Raw genomic sequence first — 18,953 nt, forward strand, 5'->3', positions numbered from 1 at the left:
CTTAAAATGAAATTGGAGACACTTTTCTTCCCTTAGAGTTTCTCCCCCTTTTACTTCTCTCTTTCATTTTCATTTAGAGATGCACATGCTTCCTCAGGATTTATGAATTCAAATGTTCTGCTTGTACACAAATAACAACACAAACAGACAGAGGTAGAGCCAAAAGACAGGAGAGAGAGAGAGAGACGGGGAGCGAGAGAGATACTATTTGGCCAAAAGTCAAACTGGTCACTGACCACATTGCTTCGGACTGGAACAGTTTCCTCATTGTGGCAGAATGTGAGCTGACCGCTGCTCTCCGGTCCGCTTGCAATGTGGTTTCTGAATAAAATGTTCTGCAGTAACACAGTATCACAGTATATAGGTGCAATGATCAGGTGTTAGTTTTAGGTGTTCTTTGTTTTCCCCTGCAGCCTAAATCTAGTACGAGCTTCTTGTTCTTACGATACTCATCTGAAGCACAGGCCCTGGCAGTATGACAGCATTGTGTGTGTGTGTGTGTGTGTGTGTGTGTGTGTGTGAGAGAGAGGGTGAGCCTGCCTTCAAGTGATTGAGGACCCATCAGAGTGGCATATTATTAACACAGGTGAGAGTGGAGGGTGTTACCAAGCTGCCTCCACTGAAACCTACTGCTTACTCCCACATGTACATACATATGCGCACACGCACACACACACACACAAACACACACACTGAATGCATGCCAGCACATGCATACGCACTTAGTCCTGCAGACATTGCTTCAATATTGCCAATATTAATTTTCCAGGGAATGTTTTTCATATTTTGGACTCTGTTGAGCTTCATTTGCTTCGAGTGTGTGTTTGCATTTGTTTGTGTTTTGTGTATTTTGAGTTGTGGATCTATATCATGCCAGAGAGAATCACTGCACCCACTCACGTCCTAGCTGGCACAGACATCAAAGAAACACACAACTGGAGAGCAAGACCACATTCACATAGAGAGGAAAGGGGAATAAATTTCATTGAAGCCTTGTTTAAATGGTGATTATGGGATGTATCCTACTGAGAGAATCAACCCTAACAGAGCAGAATATAGGCTACTGGAAATTTTACATGAAGAAAACTGGTTTTGAAATGTTATTTTGTAAGACTTAGAGTGGTTTTAAAAGATAGTCTGCCAGTTGAAGGTTGTGTCATATTTCAGCTTGACATACCAATGGCTAAAATTAGATTTATGTCTTCATGTGAACTCTTGAAACTGAAAAAAATCATAGTCATACATAATCAAAAATAAAAGTGAATACTTGTTGAAGAAGGAAAATGATAAAGAAATTGTATGTAAAACCTCATAATCCTTATTAAACCTACAATTGATTACAGACATAACATTTTCCCAGAGGAACAGTTCAGCTTTATTCCATCTGCAAAATGCAGACAGAGCAATAAACAGATAAACAGGGGAAACAGGCAAAACCGAAATATTATGTTTCTATTATGTTTTCAACTTTTTTGTTGTACCACTAAAATATTCAAACTGGTGACTCAGTGCCACCTACACACACACTAACAGACACCTGGACTAATCACATCTCTGGGAATGCGTGGACATGCTCATCAAAAAGATAAATTATTAGATCTCCACAAAGTAAGAAAATATTTTTAATAAATATAAATCGAGGGAGAAATATCAGAAAAATTGGAAGCTTCATATTTATCTTTACAGTTGATTTACAATACATTTATTCAAATGTTTGATTCAACAAAATGATTGCATTATATATGTATGCTTGCTGCCATGTTTTTGATTTGTCTTTATCCATTTTGTCAGTTTCAGGGCTCTCTAGTAAAATTACAGCATTATTATAAGCGAAAGTTGCAAGCACAGTGCTAAAATTGAAAGGTTTGAGCTTTTACTGTAAAATCGAACGAGGTTCTTTTCATTCCACTGCTGTCGTCCCTTTGGTGAAAAATAGCCAGCTTGCCTGGAAACTCTCCACTGATATTAAGGTCTCGTTTGTACGTCTCCTCTGGGATCCTGATGGGTCCGCAGATCAGAATTGAGGCCATGGTGATTCTTGGCTTGGCAGGAGTTTGCTCATGTTTACAAATCCAGGTGAGCATGTACAAGGTCGTAAGAGTGACTGAATTCTGTTTGACAGGAGATTTTTTTTTTTACAGCCGAGTCACCAGTGTTTGTAAATCCGGCCCGTCTGAGGGAGCTCACCCTCCTGCTGCTTTGAAACACACAGCAAATCTCTCCAGAGGTGTTTGTCAACAGTACAAGTGGTAGATGACAATGGGTAATAAACTTTTGTCAGTGACAAATTTAACCTCTTGCTTTCATATAAGCCAGTGGCACGTTGTTGAGAAAGATGGATTCAGTTGGAACTGAACTGTTGACCCACTGTTTTTTTTTTTTTTATCATGAAGGATCACATGTCTCAATATTTTGGCCTCCTTAATAAACACCATTTCAGTAAAGAAAGAATGTAGTTAAGTTAATTAAGTTAATAACTGTGATCTATTAAATCAGTGTCCATCATCTTACATAAATGGCTTAAATAAATAAAATGCTGTGATAAGAGCTGATCACTGAGAAAGACTGATGGGAGTTGGCCTCACAAAACACCACAGATCAAGTGGTTTGTTATCTTTAAATGATCGATGACATAATTTAAAAATTAACATTTCCAACTCATTTGAATGTCCTATCTGCAGAGAGTAACACATAGGAAATGTTAGACGGTCAATTATAGCTTGTAGCCAGCCAAGATTCAGCCAAGAAATTCTAGGAACTATGTACATATTAGAAAAATAATGCAATGCAAAATTTGCTTTCTGCACTAAATTCCAACCATACAACAAAATAGGAAGCAGTGCGTCCATGGGTTGTGGTGATTTGTCCGACTTCAGCGCAGTACGCTGATGCTATTCAACAGGACGCACGATCTTGCACTGATCTTAAGGGGGTGTTGTAGTTTCCTAAGCTAAAATAGTGCATCAGCCATTTCCTGTCTAGTTAATAATCAGTCATACGCATACGTTTGTGGAGGGCTTTTTAGCCAAACACCTTTCAGTATCACTCCCTTTCTGTAGCTCTCTCCACTACTCTGTCTTCTGTCTGCCCTTTGAGGGTTGTTTTTGTTTCCCCCCCCCCCCCCCCCCCCCCCCCCCTTCCATTGATTTGATGTTTACATGCGTCCATAAGACAGGGATTATATCTCCCAGCAAGGGGGAAATAATGAGGTTGGATGCTTAGATTTTCTATTTGACTCACAAGAATGTGAAACTCCAGCTTTTCGGATATGAGCTTCCTTTGAAAGTAAGCTGCATCTGACAGTGAATCCGAAGCAACAAATATAAAACTGATATGTTCGTCTGAGATTGAAAGTAAGGAGGGCGCTTCATGTTGTTCAAGGAGTGTTTTCCTCAAGTTCTACTCTTTGAGCTGCTGGGCTTTAAACTGTCCACGTAGCCCTCAGCTCCACAGAAACGTCAGCGTTTGTAGTTGGTAGGCAGAACAGATAGACAGCTGATGGCTGAGATATCATTCTGTATGTGTGTTTCTGTATTTTTGTGTGTCTGACTGGGCAAATGTACATGGAGAGCATAAGATGAGAAGACTAGCTGTAGGTTATTTATCTCTCATGCTGTTTGCTGGACTGAGCTGAGCTGTCAGCAGTCTATATTCAGCGTGCGTGTGTGTCAGTCTGAGCAGTAGCACATAGATTTGCTGATATGCTTATTGATCCAGCCATCTGACACGGCTCACTGTGTGAGTCTACCTGCTAGTGTGCAGCCTCCACCTGAGCACCCGGGCTGATAAAAGACTTGATGTTACACTTTCAATTTCAACATAAAAGATGGAATTTAACACCAATTAATCAAATCATGAATTAATCATCAGGACCCCATGCAGTATCGATGTGGAGATTTCCAGATTGGCCGAGTCTTTAATTAAGTCAGTTTTGTGGTACTTTTAACAAACCCAAATAAAACTGGCCTTGGATTGATGTTGAAATATCTCACACCACAGGCAGCTATTTTTTTTTTTTTTTTTTAAGGACAGTCACAGGTTAAATGATTGCATAGGACTATTTTATTTGCAGTATGTCATGCTGCTGCTGAATTTAGGAGAATTTAGATTTATATGGATAAGTGGGAATCTCGCAGCACTGAACCCTGCAGGCAAAGCTAAGGAGTAACATCAGAGCTACACACACTCACTTTCATGCAAACGACACCAAACAAAATGGTCCAAATGTTGTTGTTCACCCTCCCAAATATATCATGTCTCATTGCTATGGCAACTGCTGACAGCTAGCAGTCACCGTTGTCATGGGAACAGCTTGACAGGATCGTAAAAAGACGAGGAAGTCTGGGAGAGGGGGGGGGAGCAAGATGTAAGAGAGGTTAAAAAATGGAAACAAAGCAGGGCCTAAGACAGGAACAGATACCTCATCGGTTTTGTTTTTAAATGCTGTTTAAATTAAGTGTGTGATTTGTGTTTTTGATAGCTTCACGTTAGGATGATTATCTTCACTGTTTGATGAGCAAATAAGCAAAAGTCTAGCACATTTGGAATTTGCAGCTACCTTCCAGATGCATTATGAAAGGACAAATAAAAAATATAAATGCTGCCAAAGGAAGGGAGATTAGTGTTTTCCAACGAAGCCTGAATATGTCCTCTGCATCTCTCCTTGCTTTTTGCTTCATTCATTCTGCTCCCATATTTCCCTCTTTCATCTTCATCCCCTCCTCCACTCCTGACTCCTCTCCACCTCACAAAAAGGCTTTTAGATGATTAAAACACAAGTTTGTTTTTTTTTTTTTTGTTTGTTTGTTTGTTTAGTTTTTTATTGCCATGGTTCACTCTCAGGCTGCCTCTGCAAGTACCAATTGCATCCATGTGAAATATGGTTGAGTAAGTTTCACTTTAGGGCAATGTATTTCATCAAGTCTTGACTTTATGAGGAGAACAAAAAAAGGACAGTTGAAGGACACAGGTACAAACAGGGGTGGCTTTTAGCTGATAACCAGGTTTGAGTAATTAACGTTTATGCATACCTCCCCCCCCCAAAAAAAAAAAAAATAAATCGCATTGCAAAACATACAGAAAAACACCAAAACAAAGGAAGAAAACCTCCATCAGATAATAGAAATGGAAGCCCAGTCATATAATTATGTCAAGGGCTTCAAAAAACATTAACAATTCTACACACACTGAAAGAGCAATTCATCATTTTGTCTCTCATTGGTTTTCTTGCCAAAATATCAATACCATTCTTTTCTTTGAGCACTAAATATGAACCTATAGCCAGGAGATCGGGTGGCCATCTTATCTTTAGCATGAAGAGTGGGCACAGCATGGTGTTAAGTTTTTTTTTTTTTTTTTTTTTTTTTGTATTGATTAAAGAGATTAAGCGTTAATTATTACACCTTTGAACAGAGCAGAGCATAGGTGTTCCTTCCTCTTTGCTATCTTTGAACTAGTCTGAGTTTGTCTTGGCTCCGGCATTAATCTTCTCCATTAACAGTTGGCTTCAAGTGAATAAAAGCAAAATGTAAAGCTCTATAAATTTCATGAATCAGAGATTATCTTTTTTTTATATTATTGCTGAAATAACATGTCAGCGTGGATTTATTATTTTTTTTTTTTATGTAACTTAACATATAACATATATATATATATATATATGTTTTTTCGGTAGTAATGTATATTCTTCCTGAGGTTGATGGAGGAAGGTCTACATTGATAGGTATGGTTTAAAGTTTTATTTAAATAGATGATATCACTTGTTATTCTAAAAAAAATTTGCCAAACCTAGGGCCAAACCCTAACCAGGATGGGGAATGAGAGACATTATTGTTGAGGAAGATGGGTCTGAGATGAGTGATGCATTTTTCACTCAATATATGTAAGTAGTGCCAGAGTGGAGTTAGTAATTTGTAGAATTTCCACCAGGCTGTCAGAATTGTTTATATGGTTGCGTTTTTGAAACAAAGGAAGTGTTTTATTGCCTGGCTCAGGAATTGCAAGTCTGAGATATGAAAGTCTTCACTCACTGCTTGTTCTGCATTTAATCATGCGTTATCTGACTGATTGGGATGCAACCGTTTATAAATGTACTGAAGTTGATTTGCAAGTGAGCCATGGAAAAAGTTTGTTGCAATTATTATCTTAGATGGAAGAATAAATGATGGTTCTTTTGAATAGTGGAGTGCACTCTGACTGCCTGGAATAAACATCCATACCCAAATATGTGATTTGACAATGGGAGAGGAGGATTTGTTCCAGTTAACAGAGTAGTCAGAGATAAAGGAAAATGATTCAATCAGTGTAATTGGTTTTTGAAGTGGTGACTGAGGATTTTGTATGAAGAGTAATATATCATCCACGTACAGATTTATTTGACTTATTTATGGTGTATGTTTGGCGTTGAATTCCTGTTATATGGGGGCTCTGACGGATGGCTGCTGCTAACGGTTCAATGACAATGGTGAACGTAAAGGACATCCTTGTCGAGCTGCCTTGAGCAGTGCAAAGCTTTCTGAATATTGACCATTTAGGTGTATAGTGTTTTTGAATCAGTGAATGAATGATTCCCCAAAGCCAAATTTGTGTAGTGTTCATGAGTTTATGACCAGTTTACTTTATCAAAGGCCTTTTCAGCAACTAAGGGGGCTGCAGTGCGCTTTTGGTGTTTTATGGTTGATAAGTGCATTAAATTGAACAGTCTGCCTGAGGTGTTCTATGAGTTCCTGATTTGTGAACTCTCATAGGGGTTCATCTTTTCTATTCGGCGGGAGAATACTGTGATAAATATGTCCACATTAAGAAGTAGTGACAGGTTGTAACTTGATGGTAGGGGCAGGTCTTTATTTGGTCCAGGGAGGGGTGAAATTGGTGCTGTGATGATATTCGTGGGAGATCGAATTGTTCTTTACTTCTGCCATCGTTTTACAAAAAATTGGGGCTAGGTTGGACCAGAAGTGTTTGTAGAACTCCGCAGGGAAGCCATTGGTGCCAGTGCTTTGTTATTTGCATTTGTGGTGAGGAGGATAGATTTCTTCCTCAGCTAATGGTGAATAGTGTGTTTTGAGCAATTGTAAGATGTGGTGAATCTATTAGTCAGAAATTATGAGATTTTTTATTAATTTTTTTTTAAATCTTTGGATTATGTTATAAATTGGAGTAAAAGTCTTTACGGATTTGATTTATTTCATCTGGGGACTGTGTTAACTTTCCCTACTGAGTTGTCGATAGTCGATTCTTCTATGTTCTGTTGGATTTGATCTGCCAGGTGCCGACTAGATTTATTATTGTGCTGGAATTGTTCTTGATGGAGTCTGCTTGTCAGAGATTGAGCTGTCTCATTCATGATTTCATTTATTTGGATTTTATATTGTCTTCATTTGTCCTGACTGTCCTCAGATGGGTTACTTGAATTGACAATGTGAAGTTGTAGTTTTTTTTTCTCCAAATTGGCTTCCTGTTAATTTTCCTTTCCTTTTCCTTTTTTCTTATTTTTTTTATTTTATTTTTTTTTTGTTGATGGCGTATGAGATAATTATCCCCCTTAAAACAGCTTTTCCTGTTTCCCATAGAGGAGTGGGTGATGACTTTGAGGAAACTTTGGGGAACAATGCCCCCTCTTTCTTAATTAGACTGTCAAATTTTACTCCAAAAGAGGCATAGGTTAAAGTGCCATCTGCTGGCAGGTCCATGAAGCTTGGGTAAATCAATTTGAATATTACTGGTGCATAATCACTGACGATGATTGTGCGGATCTTGCTCTGTGAAATATTTGATATAATTGAGTTACTGGTAAGGAAAAGGTTGATGTGTGGATATCGGGAATGAACTGAAGAGAAAAATGAATATTCTGTGACGTTTCAGATACCAAACTACCACCAACACCACACAGCCAAACAACATTTTGTGTCCTTCTTTATAAAATCTCTGGTATGTTACACGCAACTATGATCAGCTATTTCTAAGTCATCGTGAAAAAAAAGAGTATATGGACTGCATGAAGCGGCTGTAAGGATGTAAACAAACAGTGAATCTCCAGTGAAAATAGTGTGTTTTTGACCAAACACACTCATCCTCTTACATCTCTGTATCTTAAGTTTGCACTTCACTTGTGTATAGCAGAAAACACTGGGGAATTGGCTTTTCAGGCAAATGTGTAAACAGCCTAATTTGACCTTCACTTCATTCACGTTGCCAAGATGGGCACATTTAAAAAATGCTGCTGCGGGCTGGTCTTTTTTTATTTATTATCAAAAAATATTCAAAAACACGGTTGCTAAAAAACGAAACTACCTCTGCATTATTAAAGGAAAATAAACTCCTTGATCTGCAGTCAAAAGTAGTTGATGTTGACAGATGGGTCAGATAAGTGACAAAGGGACGATGCTTTTGATAGTATTGGCTGGTGACTGAGGTCAGCCAAGTCATAATAAAAGTTTCAGATGGAGCAGTGTTTTTTCAAGCTTTGTCTCCAAATGGTGTTGTCTGTGCGGAATCCAATACAAGGGCTTCTGTGGCAGCAGCTGTGAGAGCGATGTTTTATCTTTATACACATAAACACACAGAGACACACAAATATTGAAAATATGTTTGTAGCTGCTCCTCACACGGGGTCGACAGATTGGAGAGGTGGAGCTTAAACTACCCAATCTGACCCTGGCAACGACATCTTGGTGATGCAACAGTGTGTGAGAGAGAGAGAGGGAGAGAGAGGGAGCAGTAAGCAAGGTTCAAGTGATGACTCAGTGATAGCTAGCGGTCTTAGATGATTAAAGCTTTATACCTTTTTATTTTTTGTATTTGCCACACACAGAACGTCATATTAAAAAGAAAAAGATGATGACTAAGACTCCTTGCGAATGCTGCTGTCACATCCTGTAAATAAGAGTTAACCGTCTGCCCACCTCACTCTGCCACAGTATTTTGCTCAGAGTGAGCGGCAGAGATCACCAAAGATCTGTTTTTGTTTGTTTTTTTTTCCCCCCCAAGATCTGAAGTCTGAGCCAAGTATTGCTGTAGTCTGGTGCTCTGTGAATTTCTTTTTTCTGGGCTTCCAAATGGAAGAATATAGATGAAACAACTGAATGGCCATACATCAATTAGCAAAAACATCTGATATTACACTGGTAGAGGTCTGGAACAAAGTACCATCAGCCAGTAAAAGTAAAATTAGCCACTGTGAAAATGTAGGAAAGTGGAACCACTCAGGAGCCTGTGGGCTGAATATTGCTGGATTGTTGTTGAATATTCATATTAAAGTTTGAACCTCTAAACATACGGCCTAACAGGTATACCTCCCACTGTTATGCCTTTATTGATGCAAACCTAGTTGGATAAAGTCAATACCTGACACTTTAATGTCGTAGCCATTAACTTATTTTGAACAGAATGTGCTGAAGCCCAGAAATAAGGAATAAAAAGAGTGTAACTGTTCAGATATTTATGGCCTGGACTCAACATAAACCTAATGGGATCTGTGAAAGAGACATTTCGGGAATTTAATTACTGCAGCTACCCAAAATGAGCTTCTTGGTAGCGCAGTGTGTTCCCATTAGATTTCTTCACATTTTTCTGCAGCATGTAGTGGCTTTAATCCCAGTCCTATTCACTATTTGATCTCTCTCCACGATCAAGTTCAGTACGACTGAATAATGGGAACATTCTCACCGCTCTAACATTTCTCCTCCACTCTGGGTGTCACCCCAGCTCAGAGAAAGAATGGCCCTTGCTGAGAGCATATAGAGGCAACACCGCATGGAGAGCTGAAGCCGTCTCATCTCAGTCACATCTTAAGGCGCTCTATACTGCAGCTATTCATCAGTTTTATGGAGGAAATATAGTCAAGCTTTGTCACCGGAGACTGATTTGGGAGTTGAAAAGCCTGTTTCTTGCAGGAAAGTCTCACCTTTAGAAATGTTCTTATATATCTGCTACTCTGCAAAAGCTCAACTGTGTACTTCCTCAAACTCGTTCTATACTGGACAGATTACAGGGAAACCAAGGTGATAGGTTGTCATACTGTAGAAGGAACATGTGAGCTAACATTTTCTTTGTTATTTTGTCTGGTGTTTTCTTCCCACTCTGTGCCTCCTTTTTCAACCTCTTCCCGTGTCTCTTCCTGTCTCTACAGTCCACCCCACTCCACTTGGCAGCAGGATACAACAGGGTGAGGATAGTTCAGCTGTTACTACAGCATGGAGCAGATGTTCACGCCAAGGACAAAGGGTATGTACATGTAAATAAAAGTAAGATTTAAAAAAAAAAAAAAAAAAAAGAAGTTTCACCATAGAGAAGAGCTTTTGAATGATCCAGAATTTAGATCTATAAAAGTAAAAAAAACAGCTAACTGTCGGTCCAGGCAGATACGGTACAGACAATAGTTTTAAAGGAATGGCCATCTTTATTGTGAAATGACAATGTGCTTGGCCTTTGCAGCGGTCTGGTGCCTCTACATAATGCCTGCTCCTATGGACACTATGAAGTTACTGAGCTTCTGCTAAAGGTACTGACTATTAAATTTTTTTCATTTCATTAAATACAAGGCGGATATGTATCAATAAGTCTTGACTGTGTTTTTATTCTACGATTGCGTACTTCCCCCCACAGTTTTTTTTTTTTTTAAAGAAGTCAACACAATCTGTCCTTTCTCTCCTCCCTGTTACTTTAAAGATTCAAGATTTCTTTATTGTCATTCCACAATAAATACCAGGCAGGTAGAAAGAGGAACACATTTTCTTCGCCACTGGCTCCACATAAAAACTAAGACAAATTAAATACAATAAAATAAAACACTTCCCTTCTGCTTCGCCATATATCCTGTCTTCTCTATCAGCACGGCGCATGTGTTAATGCCATGGATCTATGGCAGTTCACGCCGCTCCACGAAGCGGCTTCAAAAAACCGAGTGGAGGTCTGCTCTCTGCTACTGAGCCACGGAGCCGACCCGACCCTGCTCAACTGCCATAGCAAGAGCTCTGTGGACATGGCGCCGACTCCTGAGCTGAAGGAGAGACTTACATGTGAGTGTGGCACAAACTGCAGTATACAGCACTTCTAAATGTGTTCTGTCACTGAATTAATGAATACTTTGTTTTAAGTGGGGTGTATTTACACCAGTCATGTTTGGAGCAGCAGTTGTTAAAAAGGGAAATCTGTGTCTCCTGAAAGAACAGTTGTTTTGTGTAGCAGAACGCAAGGCATGGTGTGAAGAGAGACAGACATTTGATAACCAGCAAATCTATGTGGTTGGAAAGCTGAACAATACAAAATTAAGTCTCGCCTGATGCCCGCATTCATATTCATTCAGTATAACTCTGAAAGGCACAAACAAACTTATTATTGAGGAAGTGCTACAGCATAGTGAAAGGAAAAAAAGTTGGGTAGAGCCATTTGTTGCTCTGCAGTGAGCTGCGTGAAGTCTGATAAACACTTCAAGTGATTGATTGGAATCTTTTTTTTTTTTTTTTTTCCAAGAGTCAATTTTCATGACTCAAATAGTGATGTGTTATCTGTTGTTGTGAATGCAAAAATGCCCAGCACTCAAATATAATCCCTACTTCTCAAAATGTCATTTTCAGAGCAAAATGAAGTGTCATACTCAGGCTTTTAGTCACTATCCAGAGTTAGCGGTGCAAGAAAACTAGTTTATACACATTTAAAGCTCTGCTTCACACTCTTTAAACTGCTAAAGGGGAAGGGAAGCATAACTAAAAGGCAAAGAACATTACAGTATTATTAGCAGTATGTATGAAAGTGCATGCAGAGATATAGACTACTGTAAGAACTGGTCTGCTTGTACATCTATGTCAGTGTATTTCTTTCAGGTTTCTTCCTGCAGTCGATCAGGAAATCCAAATCCATTATTTTCACACTTGACTACACCTTTATAGCTCCCGTCTTTGAGATTCATTCCTACAGTATCTCATTCATGGAGACTCAACACCTTCACTTCACGCTGCCAAGAGGACTGAGCCATTTTTCAAAGCTATTCACCTTAAATATTTCTGAATTACTTGCTCTGTTTTGAAGTGCGTTCAGAGCGGCAGGTGTATTTTCGTCTCACAATACATCTACAGTGTATTTGTGTTTTTCTCCGGTGTTGCTTTCAGGATAAAAAAAAAAAACGGAACATCTACATGCACCTGTTATGAGTTGGGAATTTTGGGGATGTATAATGTGTTAATTTGAAAGAACACATGTTAATTAAATACAAAGAGCGGTATAATTAAATTCATTTTCTCAGAACAACAGCCGTTTTCTTTGTCTATGCAGACATGTTAAGTCTTTGTCCCTGCCAGGAAGCTCTCTGCAACTCTTTGGAAGTTAATTAGTGTGCCAGCCCTCTCTCCCCACTGTGCTTAAACTGACTATGACAGACTGAAAAATGCTTTCCTTACATTAAGCCTCACAATGTTTTGAATACAGAGGTGGAAAGAAAGTTTTGTTTTTCAGCACAACATTTACTGTAGTTTGTCTGTAGGACTAAGGAGATAATAGTTAACACGTTTAAAATTAAAGGAAGCCAAATAAAGGGACTTTTTCCACCGTACATTAAACTTGGAATGAGAGTAAATCTTTACCTCTTTTTTTTATTTATGAAAAATCAAATGTTTTCACCTCAGTTGGCTGATGTAAGGAAAGATGACTCTTTGGTTGAACATACTCATGCTTTAACCTCTAATTAGAGATCATAAGTCCTCATTTTTCCTTCAAAGGGGTCAAAAACTCAAAACATTTGGGGGTCACTGTGGTACACTAACAAGGCTGAAAAACGACTTCAGCTCTCTCATGTGGAATAAACTCTGTTGCTTCTGTTTCCCATTTATCAGCTTTTTTTAATACATCATTGAATTTGACTCTGCTCTCTCTCTACACCACGTTTCCCAGAAGATAAGACATCTGTGCTGCTCTTACCATTTGTCTAAATGCCTGATTATAAATGCATGAACACTGTGGCCCCGTCTGTAGCTAGACTTCAACAGACTCGTATGCTGTTGAAAATTCTTCTGAAAAAAAATAGTTTGTTGTTTGTAATTTTCAAGCCCGGGAGAATAATCGCTTGTTTCTGCTCCAACTCCAGCACACAGACTGTTGCATCACGTGTATTAGCTTGCTGGTAAACGCTTTATAAGTGGTCTTGGTAACACAGTGACATGCCACAGGGTAATAGCAAGTGAAAGAAGACATTGTTATTGTTGAGTGAGATCCTTGTAATTGCATTTTTAGTCCAGCTTTTTCTGTATTTGGAGAACCAGATGCTTTGCTGTGGGTTTAGATATGTTCACGAACTGGAGTTTTAGGAAGCATGTCAAGAAAAACTCAAAGAGTTTGTGTGTGTCTGTATTTTCAGATGAATTCAAGGGTCACTCGTTGCTTCAAGCTGCGCGAGAAGCTGACATGGCGAAGGCTAAGAAAACCCTGGCGCTGGAGATTATCAACTTCAAACATCCTCACACGCACGAGACTGCACTGGTAAGATAAACACACAAACATTGCGCTGCACGATCAGATGTCAACATATGCAATGATACTGAGGTGGTCTGTGTGTGTTAGCACTGTGCAGTAGCATCACCCCACCCCAAAAGGAAACAGGTGACAGAGCTGTTGTTGAGAAAAGGCGCCAATGTCAATGAAAAGAATAAGGAGTGAGTATTCTTTTAGCTTAAAATTAGATAATCATTCATATTTTTACATAAAAAAATCACTGTAAATGGGATAATGTAACATTTAAATGCTGATATATTCTTGATAAAATAAAGACAAATATGGGTTTTTAAAATGGTCTGCTGGATGTTGATCAACAACAACGCAAAAAAAAAACAACTGCTTTTTCTTTCTGTATAGTTTCATGACTCCTCTCCATGTGGCAGCAGAGCGGGCTCATAATGACATTATGGAGGTGCTACAGAAACATGGTGCCAAGGTAAACTACAGCTATTTTTTTACAATTGTCATCAGTCATTTCCTTCATTTCCTGTCTGTTTTCCTTTAATCCTTTTAAGTACAACGTTAACCTGCTCTTTCTTCATAACTGCGTGCAGATAAATCAAAATCGCAAATGCATTTATCGTGTGCTCTTATCTCTCTCATACTCATGTGATGTAGTTTCCGTGAATATCTGAAACCTCAGTGTCAAACATCATGATTGTTTGTGTCATATCCTCAGTATTAAAGACCAAAGGCCGTAAGGGTCTGATTTTTCAACAGGCATGCAAGTAGCACCAAAATTGAACATCAATAGAAAGTGTAGGATGAATTGTAACAGCAGGACCCTGACTTTTAAATTAAAGTGGTGATTCATCGCATTTTACAGCTGAATGAGGAACAAATGTGATATATCAACTTTGATCTTTTCTTAATACCCTACATCTAATACCTAAAGCCAACCATTTCAAACATTATATCCATTTACTGCTCTCAGTCGTCTCTCTGTTGTGGTAACTTCAGATTTCATGTATTACAAAGTATTACAAAGTACCTGGTTTTACAAAGAAGCACACATTCCTCTCTGGTTATTTGATATTACAAAAGCTTGCGTTGAATGTCTAAAGAATTGAAGCTATAGAAAAATCACAGTGGAGTCTGAGATCACAGCTTCATCCTGATGGAAACCTATAATTACATGATGACAAATGAAGGAATGTCTGGAGGAATGTAGCTGAAGCTATTTGAGGGAGCATGTGTTCACTTTTCATCAGAAACAACTCATCACAAGCTGCAGACATAATAACAGATTTTAAAGTTCCCAAGGGTTGTTTCAATTCAATATGCAAATGTATTCATATTTGCAGGTGAACGCCCTGGACACGCTGGGTCAGACAGCGTTGCACCGCGCTGCGCTGGCAGGTCATCTTCAGACTTGCAGGCTGTTGCTAGGATACGGTGTAGACGCCTCGCTGGTGTCACTGCAGGGCTTCACTGCTGCTCAAATGGGAAATGAAGCTGTTCAACAAATACTCAACGGTATAGCACCCTGTGTGTATATATGCGGGCACGCGTGGGTGGACTGAGTGGGAGGGCGGGCGGCTGGCTGGTGATGCAGCGGCGTTACAGCGTTTTGAATGTTACGCACTAACTGGAAACAGTGAGATTAGCTGCGATTGTTTTGCAAAGGTCAATATTGATATATTCGAACTGAAGGTGCAGATAGTTAAGTTGATTTATAGGACAGAGTGTGCAGTTCAGTCGGAGAGGAAACTCAACTCAATTTCTGCAATATTACAAGTTTAAAGGCACCTGGTGGAGTTGTCAAGAAAACATACAAAAGTTGTGTTAAAATTCACCTCAATGCATCTGTGTACAACCCTGTGCTTATACACAAACAAACCTTTAAACAACTTGGGAAATACCTGTATCAATTAAAGTAATTGTTGTAATATTTATTTTTATTCAGGTAAAAAAAAAACAGGTTTTAAATGATTTTCTCCAGCTTTGTGATAGTTTTAAATTGATAGCATGCGTGCATTCACTTCTGTGTATGTATAATCTTAGGCATTTGTGACATATGTTGTACTCCTCAGAGAATGTTCCAGTGAGAAACTCAGATGTGGACTACAGACTTCTTGAAGCTGCTAAAGCTGGAGACCTGGACACCGTCAAGGTAATTAGATTGTATTTGCGATAGTAGACGTTGCCCTAATTTGAGGGTTTTTAATTAAATAGATATTGCAACGTTTTCTCCAGTCAAAGTGATCAATCTGGTAAAAGTGACACAGATGAAGTGCATGTCTTTAGGACATCTCTCTAACTTAAAACCAGCCAGTCAGGCCTGCAATGTAGAATTTGTTTGAATAAGTATAGCACAGACTCTAATGTTAGCCATGAATCAAATGTCTTACATTTGTTCTTTGAATTTTTGCTCACCTTAAATTTGGCAGAAAAATAGCAAATATGTATTATTAGTTAAAGGCTGCATTTCTCATCTCACATTATTTCTGACTGTAACCCAATAATCAATTTCGTTTGCTGCTGATGGCCGCCCGATTTTAGTTTTATTCAATCTGCTGGCTGCCTGATTTGCACCGGTCCCACTCGTGTTAAAAATTTAGCCTCTCATGATGTAAAAGCATCATACTGAAAAAGCCACTCATTAAAAGTCAAGACCTGGAAACATTAAGCAGAGTGTCTGATAGAAGTATTTGCTGGTGAGGTAAACTCTGTTGCCTTACCCTCAGAGACAGGCAGTTATGGGCTTTTCCAGATGAAGAGAATCTGTCAGAGTCTGATGTGTGATGGTTTGGCAGGTTGGCAGGGGATCTTGGCAGAACAATGATCTCTGCTCTCGCTCTATGTCAGTCTTTTTTTTTTTTTTTTTCCTTCCTCAGGTGCATACATGTACAGGTGCTGATTGACATTTTTAGAGAAACAACATCTTTTACCACAAACATTGAGTCGGTCCCTATCATCTGTTCAAATGTTCAAGTAGTTCAGAATGTGCCTGTGACCAAAGATGGGCACACTGAGTGACGAATCAATGACAGAAACCAGCTCTGTCTCTCAGAAGCATTATCTACGCCATTTAGGAGAAGTAATTGTCGATTTAAACGCTCTGTTAGGATGCGGACTATAGAGGAAGCCTTCAGGAAGCATCAGACACCTTCATTTGATTGTATTGAAGATTTTTTATTTTTTTTTTTATATATAGATATTATCCTTCTACAGTCAACCATACAAAAGCATGTCAAAACAAGGCATATATAAAGTGTAAATATCTAATTTAAAAAAGTACTCACACCTTTGATTCACTACCTTGTAGAAGCCACTTTGACAGCAGTTACAACATTATATCTTTGCTTGCTGATTTGTCCAGTCCTCCCGAGTTGCCTTTTTTAGGTCTCACCATGGATGTTTGGTGGGGTTTGGCTGGGGCCGCTAGAAGACATACAGAGTTTATCCCTAATTCACTTTAGTGTTATCTTGGCTTAATGCTTCAGGTCAGTGACATGCTTAGAGGTAAACTGCTTTCAGTATTTGGCATTATTCTCTAATTCTGACATCTAACAGACGGACAATACAACTATCAACCTTTGCTGTAGACATGGTGGTTGCCAGCTGATAATCAGTGTCTGTCTCCGAGCCCTTAAATGTCAGTTTGCCTGTCAAATGCTTTACACAGCGTGGTATCCCCTCAGCCATGCTCTCTTTAGAAACCGTTTTATACCCTCACTCTGATCTATGACTTGACAAATCTTTTATCATCGAGGTCTACAGTGAATTCTTTGGATTTGGTTGGTTTTCATGCTGACATACATGAATATGAAAGGTGGGATGTTATATCCACAGCTGTTTGCCTTCATAAACCATATCCAGGCAGCTCAGTTTGCCACAGGTGAACTTCAGTCAAGTTCTAGACACATGTCAAAAATGAATAAAGTGAAGCAAATTCATCTAATAACAGTTTGGATTACAACAGCAACAGGGTACATGAGTGAGTGAGAGATTTGTCTTGAAAAAATTAGAAAAAGGTTCTAGAAACACCTTTTCTCCTTGACATTATGGATTAGCGAGTGTAGTTAAAGCCTGTAAAAAGTGAAAGCATACTGAAATGAAATCACTGTGCATTTACTTTATTTAGACACATTACCAAAAGGCTAACACTTTAATGAGACATGAAACATCTGGCTCTCTAATGGAGAGTCTAGATTGTCACTCATAACAGTCTGTTTACAGGTGCTGTGGAGTAACACAACCCACTTGTAAAAATTAATTTATATTTAATGTGCAATTGTGATGGATCACAGGATGCTGAACCTTATCGCTTAATTCATATAAAAGCAATGTTGTGAGAACAAGAACGCATTGATTTGGAAGTCTTTTGGCATAAATCACTCCATTATAACTTTTGGTAGAAAAAGTAATGCATTCTCATGGTTAGTTTAGTTTACTGAAACAATCGATTCATCTGCCATCTTGCCAGTGAAAAGTTTTATCCAACCACTTCTTCAAAACCCAAAGATATATTCAGTTTACTGGCATGACAAAGAAAAACCATTAAATCCTAACCTTTGAGAGGATAGAACCAGAAAAGCTTCTAATCCATCTCTTTCAGATTTCACTCATCCAGTCTACAGTTTCTAAAGTTTAGTTTTTTGTTTTGTTTTTGTTTGACAAACCCAGCTTTCATGAAGAAAGTGAGAGGCAATGCCTTCAGATCGACGAATAAGTCTGCCAGGAGGATATTTTATTTTACTCCGGTAGAGTAGCATTTTAGCGGGTGGTGGAAAAGAACATTAAATACGTTTCCCTCCATGTTTCCTTGCAGTGCTGAGCTAAGGTGTAATTGAGTCTGAAATAGCAGAAAGGTAAAGCTGTGTGTATTTTTCTGTGTAGATGGGCAGCACTTTCAACCTTAGCCCAGCAGACATACATGTTTTTACAGCTTCAGTTATTAGCTTTTATATTGTTGTTGTTCCTCCCTTAAACCCTTTTATTTCACATATTTCATTTGACAGACAACACTGACGAGTGGACAGGGGAGAAGCGAGCTCCTGTTCTCTCTTGCTGAAGTAGTCTTTGTCTGGTTCGATGTTGTTAAAGCAGATTTAAAGAAAAGATTAGGCTGTCATATATCCTAACTAATATTATTGTGATTATTATTATTAATCAGGACACATTTAGGATGAGAAATTTAAAAGCTTCTTTCTTAAACAGTTTGGAACTTTAAGGCCGTCGTATAAGGTATCCCTATGCTCCTTAGAGCGTTGTTTCAAATGTTGAAACTTGAAAAATATTCTACATTGAAAGGTTAACCCGGAAAGAGAGTCTGCGCTATAAGGCTGATATGCATAACATTTCTTTTGCCTAAATGCTGATGTCTGCCTGCTCAGAGTGGAAATGCTCATGACTGATGTTTAGCCCTTTTAATGTTAATCATATGAGTGTTCGTGTTCAGACAAAGTATCCCTGAGGCTGACGGGAAGCAGTGAGCATTGGGCTCATATTGGCGCAAAATGAAC

The 18,953-nt window shown here is 38.8% G+C and overlaps 1 protein-coding gene across 3 annotated transcripts in view; it reads left to right on the top strand.

The window, feature by feature from the left end:
- LOC115051646 (poly [ADP-ribose] polymerase tankyrase-1-like) overlaps positions 1–18,953 on the top strand; it is a 71,045-nt gene that overhangs the window by 31,336 nt on the left and 20,756 nt on the right. For all 3 annotated transcript variants that reach the window (XM_029515168.1, XM_029515170.1, XM_029515169.1), the window contains exons 7-14: positions 10,130–10,224; positions 10,435–10,501; positions 10,832–11,018; positions 13,349–13,470; positions 13,552–13,643; positions 13,843–13,921; positions 14,790–14,961; positions 15,519–15,598. In XM_029515168.1, the coding sequence (XP_029371028.1) occupies positions 10,130–10,224; positions 10,435–10,501; positions 10,832–11,018; positions 13,349–13,470; positions 13,552–13,643; positions 13,843–13,921; positions 14,790–14,961; positions 15,519–15,598 (894 nt within the window). The remainder of the gene's footprint in view (positions 1–10,129; positions 10,225–10,434; positions 10,502–10,831; positions 11,019–13,348; positions 13,471–13,551; positions 13,644–13,842; positions 13,922–14,789; positions 14,962–15,518; positions 15,599–18,953) is intronic.

The sequence above is a fragment of the Echeneis naucrates genome, chromosome 12 (assembly GCF_900963305.1).
Source record: "Echeneis naucrates chromosome 12, fEcheNa1.1, whole genome shotgun sequence".
NCBI classification, from domain to species: Eukaryota; Metazoa; Chordata; class Actinopteri; order Carangiformes; family Echeneidae; genus Echeneis; species Echeneis naucrates.